General features: G+C 35.8%; 1 protein-coding gene across 1 annotated transcript in view; it reads right to left on the bottom strand.

Annotated features, from left to right (window-relative positions):
- Positions 1–938: 938 nt before the first annotated feature.
- Cenpe (centromere protein E) overlaps positions 939–12,725 on the bottom strand; it is an 83,880-nt gene continuing 72,093 nt past the window's right edge. The window contains 4 exon segments of the mRNA XM_076864070.1: positions 939–1,030; positions 2,609–2,895; positions 9,359–9,542; positions 11,866–11,963. Of these exon segments, the coding sequence (XP_076720185.1) occupies positions 939–1,030; positions 2,609–2,895; positions 9,359–9,542; positions 11,866–11,963 (661 nt within the window).

The following is a 12,725-nucleotide window of genomic DNA, read 5'->3' as shown; positions in this document are numbered from 1 at the left end:
AATCATGATATAAAAGTAATGTTAGATACTCTTTAAAAACATAAAGTATGGACCCTAGAAAAATAAATCCACATACAAAAGTTTGCCTAAAATTTCAGAAGTTTTACAGCTTGTTTGAAACCCATCCATATATGCCTAATATATCTGTGGGAACCTCAGGTTCACATAACTTGAGTACTGTTTCCTCATGCCTAAACTGAAGAGGTAGGATAAATGATCTATGAAGTTCTTCCAGCTGAAGTGCAATGAAGAACAAAGTCTAATAATATACTAACCTATTTGGAATACTTGCATGGGGAATGGGATGAGTTGGTTAACAGAAAAGTCAGAAAGAAGTTTTGTAGTTATTAAAGCATAAGGAAGATTATGACCACAAGTTAAGAGGAAAGAGCTTCCGCTATCCTTTAAGAATTTAAGAAAATATGTGTATAATTTCATAGCAAAATCCTGAAAGACATCACGAAGAGAGAATCTCACTAAGAAATCTTTAATAGTACATGGAGTTGTGATTCAGAAATACTAATTAAACATTTAATGAATGTTCAAGGTATTAGATAAAAAAGTTTATAATTTTTAATAAACGACATTTTACTTATAAAGTCAAAAGTGAATAAGTTTACATTAATAAAAACATACAATTTATGAGAGGAAATTTCCTTCAATAATTTTATTCTTTGCAATATATATAAATAAATAATACAATTAAACTTTTAAAAAAAGTGTTACCACATGCAAGAAGAAGGTATAGCTGTCATTATTCTAAATTACTGGAATAAATTAATTTGTTGTTCCTTCATTTTCTAATTCTAGTGGCAAAGTGAAAAATAAATTGAAGTTAAGTTGGATTGTGACATCACTGCCATGAATAGACACATATAGTAACAGCATCATTTCCAAACATGGAATGCAAGGCCTCCAGAAAAGTGACAGAGGGGAGCCTACTGAGTTTTGCACTCGGGTGCATCTTTTCCTGAGGTGTACCAAGGACCTGGCTTAGGATCCACACATTCTGCTCCTATGGTTTGTTCCTCTGACAAAGAAAATAAAAGCCAAAATTAATCCTGTTAAAGAGATATCAGTTATCTGTGGTCTATCATGGTACAAAAATACTAAATAGAAAATTCTAAAAATAAACAATGCAGAACTTTTAAATAGCATGCCACATTGAGTGGTGATGAAATTCATTGTTCCACTCCATCCCACCCTGGTGTATCCACGCTGTATGCATGTGCTAGCACACTCGAGTCACCTGGCAGCCATCTCAGTTACCAGATGGACTGCAGCAGTACTGCAGTGCCTGTGTTCAAGTAACCCTTATTTAACTTAACAATGGCCCTCAATTGCTTAAAATCTTTCAAAGACTACTTCCACCTACTCTCAGGGTAAGTAAAAATTCCTTTATGTAATTTATGGAAATCCTGCACATCTGACTTACCTCTTTCTCTCTTTGGCCTGACTCTATCCACATGATTTGCTAGACTGTTCAGTGGTGACACCACATTTCTCTACCCCTGGTCGTGGTCTCTCCTACACTGAGGCTGTCACTGTTTCAATCTGCCTGAAATTTCTTTCCCTCCCCCACTTTGTTAAGCTAATTCACATTAGTCTTTTATATCTCAGTTCCCTTCCTGGAGGAAGACTTCCTCAATATTCCTAAACAACAACAACAACAAAAGTACCTATTGTATGTCTCATAGACTTTTGTATTTCTAAAACTTTACTTAAAAAAAATATATATATATATATATATATATATAATTTCCCCCTGATTTATGATTGAGTTACATCTTAATAAGCGCATTTTAAGTAGAAATATCTGAAGTAAAAAATGCATTTAATACCTTCATCTATAGAATGTCATAGCTTACTTATCTAACCTACCTTAAATATGCTCAGACCACTGACATTAGCCTACAGCTAGACAAAACAATCTAACACAAAGCCTACTGGTGAATATTGAATACCCTGTGTAATTTTTTGGAATACTGTCCAAAACTGAAAATCATAATACTTATATGGGTATGCCTTCACACCACTGCAAAGTCAAAAGATGCTGTGGTTAACATAGTAGGGAAATACTGTACTACCCATACTATGTATACATACTGTAGTAATATATTAGAGAAACATCTGTACTTGATTATTGCCTGTTTTGATTATTGTCTGGTTTATTTATCAATGTATCATCAGAGTAGGGGTTCAAGAGATTTTTCTCATTAAATGAATAAGTACATATCGTAATCTATCAACTGGCTTGTGTAAAATGAATATGTCAATGAAATGATAGGCCCACTGAATTGACTTGAAAGCCTTTTTAGTAGCAGTTTCGTTTATAGGGTAGTTTCTTTATGTCCTTGATTTGTTGTTTGTCTATCTTTGGAGAAAACTGTAGAGGCAGAATAAAGACTTCGGTTGGTATAAGAGTGACTACATGTCACTGTGCTTTGGAGAAAAACTGACTTTCTTACAGAGGGTCAGCAAACAAAGTCTGTGCACTATAGCTTGCTTAACCAAATTTCTTATCTAAACTTGACATTTGGGGCCAAATATTAAAGACAAATTTCAAATGTTATCCCCTGGCTTCCAAGTAACCTTTATATTTACTTACCTGGGCAAAGGCCGAGACTTGAGTTATCAAAATAACGAACTGGATGAGGTGCTGGTAAAGACTTGGATCGGTTATCAAAAAACCAAGATTTTGGCGATTCCTTTGGTACAGGATTTTGTACATTCTGTTCCTTGTAGTGAGATGGTATATTTTGTATCTTTTTAGAATCTGTTCCAGTCACTTTGGGAGATTTTGGAGAATTCTCACAAGTTACTTCTTTGCAAACCTCTCTTTTAAGGGTTCTTTCCTTCCAAGTTTTGACCTCATTGGAAAGATGCTCATTATTGCTTAAGTGTAGGTAAGAAAAATACATAAATAAATAAAAAGGAAGATTGCTAGACTGTTCAGTTCTTAAAACGTATCCATATAAAAAAAATCGATAACAAAAAACTGGTGAAATATACTTAACATAAAATTTACCATTTTACCACATTAATATTTTAATTTCAACCTAATGCTTTTTTGTTTGGACTATTTCCACAGTTCAAAAAGTGAAATGGGTCTATATAAATTGAATAATTTCAGTAAAACTTTGTCATCATGGAGTTTAAAAATTCCAAGTATAATACTAGGTTTTCAAATTAACTGACATCATCTGGATTGGTTTGTCTATTGATATTTTGATGTAATAATTTAGTCTTTGATGTGATAAATTAGTCTTTCTGGATAGACAAATCTTGTTTGATGAAGCTTTATTTAAAAAATTACATTTCTTGGGGGAATCCAAGATGGCGAGTCAGAGGGAGGCAGCATTCTGTGTTGCTCTGTGACCCAGGTCTCACCTAGTGGGAATACTGCTTCTCTGAGAGTGATAGGGGACCCCTAAACAGCTGCTCTTGCACAGAAATCACCAGTGCTGTGCCTGTGCAGGGCTCTGGGGCTCAGTGTTGGAGCAGGACTCCAGGCTCCTGTCTCCCCCCACCCAAATACTAGCCCCGAAGCATTAGCCCACCCAGAGCTCCCGAGTGTATTAGCAGGATCACTGCATCAGCACAGGTACAGAACTCCCAGATGCTGCTCCACACCAACACAGTACAATCAGTCACTACCCACCCACAGGAACTCCGCCGCCACTCCCCTGTAGACCCCATCTACCAATGTGAGACTCCTCAAGTCGCCTCCATCTTGTGACTGACTCAGCAGCTACTGCCATATTCCCCTATGCGGTAATCTACCTGCACCCAGGGACATCTCACAGGCTCTGAAGACAGCCAAAAGCCCCAAGGCTGCACGCCACAGAGCTCATCTCTGAACACATCACACACTATTGCCAGGCTTCCTCCACCCAACTAGGCCTGCCTCCATCTTGGGATACCTTCATCACTGTGTTTGGTGGGGGCAGCTCCCAGATCGGAACTTCCACTGACCAGGTACCCAGTTTCCAACTCCCGCCTCTTCCCAGTGGCCAGTAACCCAGAACAGTAACTACCAAACACAAAACAGCTCTCAGCGGGATGGGTGTGCAGTGCGACCAGGGCACCGCCCAAGAGAGTTCCAGTGGGAGAGGTCCCTAGAAGGAGAAGGTAAGACAGTGTGGAGGCTAATAGAGAGACCAGGAACTGGGAAACCTTCAGGCAAGATAGGGAGATAGGACCAGGTGCCCAAGTCATAGGAGCGGAACCATAAAGAGACCCTTGAAATGCAGTCTCCCTACAGGGACTGGCGGGTGCCACACCTCACATTCAGGTGCCCTGTCCCAGAACCAGCATTCCCATCCTGGTTACCTTCACCATCATGAGGGTGGAGATACCATCCAACAACAAACCCACCTACTGAAGGGAATGGGAAGCAGGAAAGAGACTCATCTCCAACCCAAACGATTAACAATCCTAGTTTCTTCCTTCGAGATTTAAAAAAATTTTTTTCATTATTATTATTATTATTTTTTACTTTTTTCTCTTTTTCTTCTCCCCCTCTATCCTCCTACCCTCACATCCTCAACATATGTGAAAACAAGTACTTTGTATCAACTAGGATTTTGAGGACTGGACCGTCTGAATAGTATATTATATTGGTGTCGAATATGCCTTTTTTTCTTCCAATTTTTACTATTTTAATATCCTTTATTTTTCATAGTACATATGTATTTGTTTTATGTGCTCTACTGTCTTCCCACATACTTGTCTACCCCAAACTACTTCCTATCTATTCTCCTGCTACTAACGCTCTTCATTATTTCTCTTCCACACTTCCTAAGGTATACTAACTCTATATTCTCACATCCTGCCTCCTCAGCATGTCATCCTACACTTCATTCCCAGTTCATTGTACACCGCCAGAAACTGTAAACCCTTTTACAAACCTATTGATTACATTATAGATAATAATCAAATTCAACATTTCTGTACATTGTGACCAAATTGTATAGGTCTTAATAGCAATGAATTGTTTATAGGTGGTATATTGTTTATATTGGGATCTCTTAACATTGTCCTTCCCCACAAAGGAGATATATTGGAACCCTACAGGAACACCATAAGCTTATAGGGTAAAAACAATAACACCCTGGACCCACAGAGCCGAAAAGGAAGATACACAAGCAAAAGGGAGAAAAGTGCCCCAAACAAATCAAGACACCACATTATTAGAATCATTAGCAGCCACAGCAGAAGAAATGACAGAGAAGGAGTTTAGGATGTACATGGTTACAATGGTCTGTGAATTAAAGGATGGTATAAGAGAGCAAATACAGGCAGCAAAAGATCATTTCCACAAAGAGCTATATAAACAGATACAGGAAGCAAAAGATTACTTCAACAGGGAGATAGAGGTTCTAAAAAACAAACAAACAAACAAAAAAAAACACAAATCCTTGAAATGAAAGAAACAATAAACCAAATTAAAAGTTCAACAGAAAGCATCACCAACAGAGTAGACCACTTGGAAGACAGGACTTCAGACAATAAAGACAAAGTATATAATCTTGAAAGAATGTAGACCACACAGTGAAAATGGTAAGAAACCATGAGCAGAACATTCAAGAAATATGGGATATCATAAAAAGACCAAATTTAAAAGTGGTTGGGATAGAGGAAAGCATAGAATTTCAAACCAAGGAATGAACAATCTATTCAATGAAATAAAATCAGAAAACTGAAGAATGAATTGGAAAACCAAATTCAAGAAGCTTACAGGACACCAAATCACAACAGATCCATACCAAGGCACATTATAATGAAAATGCCCAACTACAGAATAAGGAGAGAATATTAAAAGCCATGAGAGAAAGGAATCAGATTACATATAGGGGAAAACCAATTAGGGTAACTGCAGATTTTTCAACCCAGACTCTGAAAGCTACAAGATCCTGGAACAATGTATCTCAAGCTCTGAGATAATAGATGCCAACCAAGAATCTTGTATCTAGCAAAATTAAGCTTTAGATTTGATGATGAAATAAAAACCTTCCATGATGAACAAAAGTTAAAAGAATTTACAGTTAGAAAACCAACCCTACAGAACATCCTTGGTAAAATATTCCATGAAGAGGAAACGAAAAACAATGAAAATCATCAGAGGGAGGTAGTACCCTAAAGGAAAAACCAATCAAAGGAGAAACCAAGTGAAGTTAAATACCAAAAATAAGCAAAAGTGGCTAGGAATACAAATAATGTCTCAATAATAACTCTGAATGTTAATGGCCTAAACTCACCAATCAAAAAATGGACAAATCAACACCAAGAGCAGTAGAAGGCAAGAAATAATTAAAATCAGAGCTAAAATCAATGAAATTGAAACAAAAGAAACAATTGAAAAACTTGACAAAACAAAAAGCTGGTTCTTTGAAAATATAAATAAAATGTAAAAATTCTCAATAAAATTCTGGCAAATCAAACACAAAACATATCAAAAAGATTGTGCACCATGATCAAATGAGATTTATCCCAGGGATGAAAGCTTGGTTCAACATACTGAAATCAATAAATGCAATTCATCACATAAATAGACTTAAAGATAAGAATCATATGACCATCTCAATAGATGCAGAAAAGGCATTCAACTAAATCAGCACCCACCCCTTCATGTTCAAAACGCTAGAAAACTGAGGGATACCAAGGACATTTCTCAACATCATAAAGGCTATCTATGCTAAGACCCAGGTCAACATCATTCTAAGTGGAGAAAAAAGGCCTTCTAAAAAGTAGAACAAGACAGGGATGCCCTCTTTCACCACCCTTCTATTAAACATATTTCTTGAAACACTGGCCAGAGCAATTACACAGATGAAAGAAATTAAAGGGATACAAATAGGAAAAGAAGAACTCAAATTAGCACTATTTGCTGATGATATGAATCAATACCTAGAAGACCCCAAAAGTTCCACAAGAATACTTTTAGAACTAGTAAATGAATTCAGCAAAGTAGCAGGATATAAAATCAACACCCATAAATCAAAGTCATTTCTGTATATCAGTGACACATCTTCTGAAAGGGAAGTGAGGAAAACTACCCCATTTACAATAGCCTAAAATAAAATAAAATAAAGTAAAATAAAATAAAATACTTGGGAATCAACTTAACAAAAGAGGTGAAAGACCTATACAGTGAAAACTACAGAACCCTAAAAAAAGAAATCAAAGAAGACCTTAGAAGATGGAAAGATCTACATTGCTCTTGGATAGGCAGAATTAATATTATCAAAATGACTATACTACCAAAGCACTATACAGTTTTAATGCAATTCCACTCAAAATCACAATGGCATTCCTCATAGAAATAGAAAAAGCAGTCATGAAATTCATCTGGAAAAATAAAGAGACCCAGAATAGCTAAAGCAATCCTTTGCAGGAAGAGTGAAGCAGGTGGCATCACTATACCAGAACTTAAACTATACTTATTGAGTGATAGTAACCAAAACGGCGGGTATTGGCACCAAAACAGACTAGTAGACCAATGGTACAGAATAGAGGATCCAGAGACTAACCCAGAAAATTATATTTATCTTATATTAGACAAATGTGCCAAAAACATGCATCAGAGAAAAGATAGCTTCTTCAACAAATGATGCTGGGAAAACTGGATATCCATATGCAACAAAATGAAATCAAACCCCTACCTTTCACCATGCACAAAACCCAATTCAAAGTGGATCAAGGACCTAGGAATTAAACCAGAAACCCTGCGTCTAATAGAAGAAAAAATAGGCCCTAATCTTCATCATGTGGGATTAGGTCCCGACTAAAGGAAGACTTAATAAGACTCCGATAGTGGAAGAATTGAAATCAAGCATCAATAAATGGGATGATTTCAGACTAAAAAAATTCTTCTCAGCAAAAGAAACAATCAGTGAGGTAGATAGAGAGCCTACATCTTGGGAACAAATTTTTACCCCTTACACATCAGAAAGAGCAGTAATCTCCAGGGTATAAAAAGAACACAAAAAACTAAACACCAGAAAACCAAATAACACAATCAATAAATGGGCCAAGGACCTGAACAGGCACTTCTCAGAAGATGATATACAATCAACAAATATATGAAAAAATGTTCATCATTTCTAACAATTGGAGAAATGCAAATCAAAACTACTCTTAAGATTTCATCTCACTCCAGTCAGAATGGCAGCTATTAAGAATACAAACAACAACAACAAAAAGCACACTCATACATTTTGTGGGACTGCAAATAGGTGCAGCCATTATGGAAAGCAGTATGGAAATTCCTTGGAAAACTGTGAATGAAACCACCATTTGACCCAGCTATCCTACTCCTCGGTCTATACTCAAAGGACTTAAAAACAGCATACTACGGGGACACAGCCACATAAATGTTTATAGCAGCACAATTCACAATAGCTAAACTGTGGAACCAACCTAGATTCCTTTCAGTAGATGAATGGATAAATAAAATGTGGTATATATACACAATGGAATATTACTCAGCAATAAAAGAGAATATAGTCATGGCATTTGCAGGTAAATGAATGTAGTTGGAGAATATAATGCTAAGTGAAGTTAGCCAATCCCCCAAAACCAAATGTCAGATGTTTTCTCTGATATAAGGAGGCTGATTAATAGTAGGGTTGGGAGGGGGAGCATGGGAAGATTAGAAGAACTCTAGTTAGGGCAAAGGGGTCGGAGGGGAAAGGAGAGGGCATGGGGGTAGAAATGAGGGTGTCATGAGATGGATATAATCACCCTAAGAACATGTATGAAGACATGAATGGTGTGAATATACTTTATATACAACCAGAGATATGAAAAATTATGATTTATATGTGCAATACGAATTACAATGCATTCTACTGTCATGTAACAAATTAGAATAAAATAATTTTAAAAAATTACATTTGTTTCATCTGACCTAATCTCTGTTCATTTTTTAGATCTATTCTTAGAGTTTAAGTTTTTTATCACCACACTCTCTCTCCAACACCTAGATTTGCTCTTTCATAATGACCTTTTACACTTGTTAGCTTTGTTTATAAAGTAAAAGTAAATAGGCTATGGTAACAGACTTAAAGGGTTCTCTGTTGAGTATAGCTTCATTGACTTGTGGTTTATCTCTGCTGTCCCCTCAAAAGTCTTTGTTTACTTTCTTGACTTAGTTAAAAACAGGTTAGTTGATGAATATAAACATCTGGGTTGGTGGTAGTATATTCTTTTTTTTAAAGGCAACTACTATATAAACTCTAAAATTTACTTTTCTCATAACGTGTGAAGGGCTGTCAACTATACAAAATACAATCCCCCCACCCAACCGATGTAATAGCCATAAGCACATTATCTGTATCACACAATCAAATCTTACCTCAGCAGCTCATTCTTTTGCTTTATTAGTTGCTCATTTTGCTGCTTTAATTTAGAAATTTCCTTTTCTAGCCTTATGTATTCACTTTTCAAAATAAGTGCTTTTGTGCTTTGTATGATGCCACTGCCACCACCACAGGTTATGGGCTTATTTGAAGGCTGAGAATCAGTATGTTCTGATATCACTGTGGAAAGCAAAAACATAAATAGGTGGTATTTTTTTTAATATAGTATAATTTTGATTATCTCCAAGATTTAAAATAAGAAAAACTATAAAAATCCAAACATTTCCACCATTACCATGGAAGTCATTGTAGACTTGTCCTTTTACCTCACCTACCTATCCAGCCTGTTTGATCACCAGTTCTATTTTTAAATTAAATTAAAATTTTTTTGGGAGGGGGCAACACTGGGGATTGAACCTAGGGCCTTGTGCATGCTATAGGCAAGGCTCTATCACTGAGAGATAGCCCTAGGCCTTTTAATTTATTTATTTTAAGATAGTATTTTACTAAGTTGCTCAGGCTGCTTTGAACTTGAGATCCCCGTCTTAGTTTCTCAAAGAGCTGGGATTACAGGTGAGCACCAACCACACCTGGCTGATCATCAGTTCTAAATGTCTTTAGAATTCACCTCAACCTCTACCAAATATGGCTAAGATCTTTCATCCTAACTGCAGCAATGGCTACCCTCTCCAGTTAGAGCTGCTCAAAATTAGTGCTCAGCTGGAGGGCTTGTTAATACAGAGAAAGTATGAGGACCGCCTCAGTCATTCAGGGCATTGTAAGTACTCAAGGTAAACTGTTACTGAATATACCTTAGAATGTTATTAAAGCATGTTAGTCAGTATTTCACACTATATATGTAAAACTGTGTTCAATTGCATAAAATTGTGAGATGCTTATTTAGTAGAATAACCTGTTAGGCCACTGGCATTGACAAAAAAACGGGCAGGGAATATGTGGAGAAGAAATTCTCAGTGTCCATTTTCTTCAGAATTCATGTACACTTCATGTTGAGCAGCCCTAATTTGAAAATATGACTTCTGAAATGCTCCAATATCCAAAACTGTTTGAGTACTGATAAGATACTGCAAGTGGGAAATTCATATTATCCACGTGGGTGGCTGGGAGAGCCTTTGCTTTCTGCACAAAATCATTAAAAATATTATAAAAAGTTACCTTCAGGCTGTGTACTAAAGATGTGTATGAAAACATAAATCAATTTATGTTTAGACTTGGGCCCTATCCCCTTGTTATATCATTATGTATATTATGCAAATATTTCAAAATCTGAAAAAATCCAAACCCCCAAAGTTTCTGGGTCTAAGCATTTAGGGTAAGGATTATTCTACCTGTTTATACCTGAAAGCCACCTACACATCAGGAGGAATGATCCTGACCTTTCTATAACAAAGAATCTTCACTTTTATTTTCATCCTGTCAAGTTTTCTAGACAGTTGCTGAGAGCATATTGCAATAGACACTCAGGAAGTTTAATCTACATTAGGTATGACTTCAACACACACTGAGTGGATAATAACATTTATTATTATTGTATTTTATGATAAAATATTATATTTTGCTTGGCATTTAGAATTTTCAATGTGCTTTCACATACAACTTTTGGTTTGCTCTTCTTAACAAGTGCATATAAGGTGAGAAAGGTCAGGTGCTGGACCTGTGATTTCATGTGGCCATTAGTGAGGGCAGTCAGTCTAGAGAACTTCCCCTGATTTTTAGCTCAGTGCATTTTCTATTACATAAAGCTGCCTAAGTACTAGCCAGAATTCTCTCTTCTCAAGTAAAACATGAGACAAAAATGTGAAAAAAAGATAGTTTGAGAAGTGCATATGTAGAAATTTAACCATTAAATCTTTTTTTTTTTGAATTTTTTAATATTTATTTTTTAGTTATTGGCGGACACAACATCTTTGTTTGTATGTGGTGCTGAGGACCGAACCCGGGCCGCACGCATGCCAGGCGAGCGCGCTACCGCTTGAGCCACATCTCCAGCCCCAATGTTCCCATTAAATCTTAAAATGTAGCTGAGATATATTTTTAAAAGTTTTTCAAGTAAATATCAACTTGATATTTTTTACTTTTAAGAGCAAAGAGGTTAATATTTACTTATTTTTACTGTGTACCAATCCTCATTTATTAGTTGCGGATAGTTTAAAACGTACTAAGGAATGTATTTGGCTTTCATTGGGAAGGGTGGTTCTACCTTGACCATAAAAGTTATTCTTTTATAACAGCAAAGGTATCTTCAATATAGGTAAAGATCTAATACTGCAAAAGTAAAATTCATATAGTTCAAGAATCTACAATGGATAAACAGTTGACTATAGTAATCTAAAGAGATACTACAAGATACATATTTATTTTAAAAAGAGATTATTGATTAACTTGGGTTATTGAATGTCAGATGGATAATAGGCATTTTCAAAGTCTGTGTGTTGAGAAGTAATATTGGAAAGATCTGAAAATATGGGTAGTTTCTACTTACTTGAAGCATCTTGGGCCTGTTGACTTCTTCTCAGATTTTCTCTTAATACTCTTATCACTTCTTTTTGATAGTCTATAGTGGCTTTTGTAGAATGAATTCTAACAAGAACAATAATAAAAATATAGCAACTAATTTTCTATGGAAGAATAAACAGAATCTTTGTCAAGAATTTTGTAATATGATGCATTATATTAGCATAGTACCTATAAGTAGTGGTAGATCATCCTGCATAATCTCTCTTTACATGATGCCCTTTATGGCTATAATACCAGCAAATTCCAAGTATAGAATTGTTATAGGAACACTCCAATTTTCTTAATATTGAGAAATCAGTTCTTTTAAAATTTCTGAAAGCTCGATAGCTATTAATTGGCTATTAAGCCAAATTATATTTGGAGATGCTATAAAATAAACAGTTGGGCTGCTACCATGGAGCCACAGAATGGTCTTGAAGGTACAATTACCAGAGCAAGAAAGAGAAAAGCAGTTTCATTTCTACACTGTCAGGAAAGCAAAGCCTGATTGCAGGTCTGGTCTAAGGTGAAAGAGTCAAAAGGTCAAATTCTGATCATTGTTTCCCATTAGAAAGACATTTTATGAATTGTTGGTTTAGATATTAATAGGCAATAATAAATTTTAAGACTTTCTGTCTTTCTCAAAAACTATAAAAGCTTTTTTCTTAAAAAATAATTAAGGACCTAATAGTGGAAGGCAGCTAGGCAGCACAAAGACTTACAGAGTGCTACATTTTGAGTAGAATTAGAGATTATTAGATTTTTATTCAAGATTAGGAAGAATAAAGAGTGCTAGGATCCAGGAGACCTCTTAAGACATCCTATAATAACCCTCTCCTTTTATTG

Source organism: Callospermophilus lateralis, chromosome 8 (genome assembly GCF_048772815.1).
Source record: "Callospermophilus lateralis isolate mCalLat2 chromosome 8, mCalLat2.hap1, whole genome shotgun sequence".
NCBI lineage: Eukaryota > Metazoa > Chordata > Mammalia > Rodentia > Sciuridae > Callospermophilus > Callospermophilus lateralis.
The sequence above is the reverse complement of the archived record's forward strand: the minus strand, read 5'-3'. Positions and strand labels throughout refer to the sequence as shown.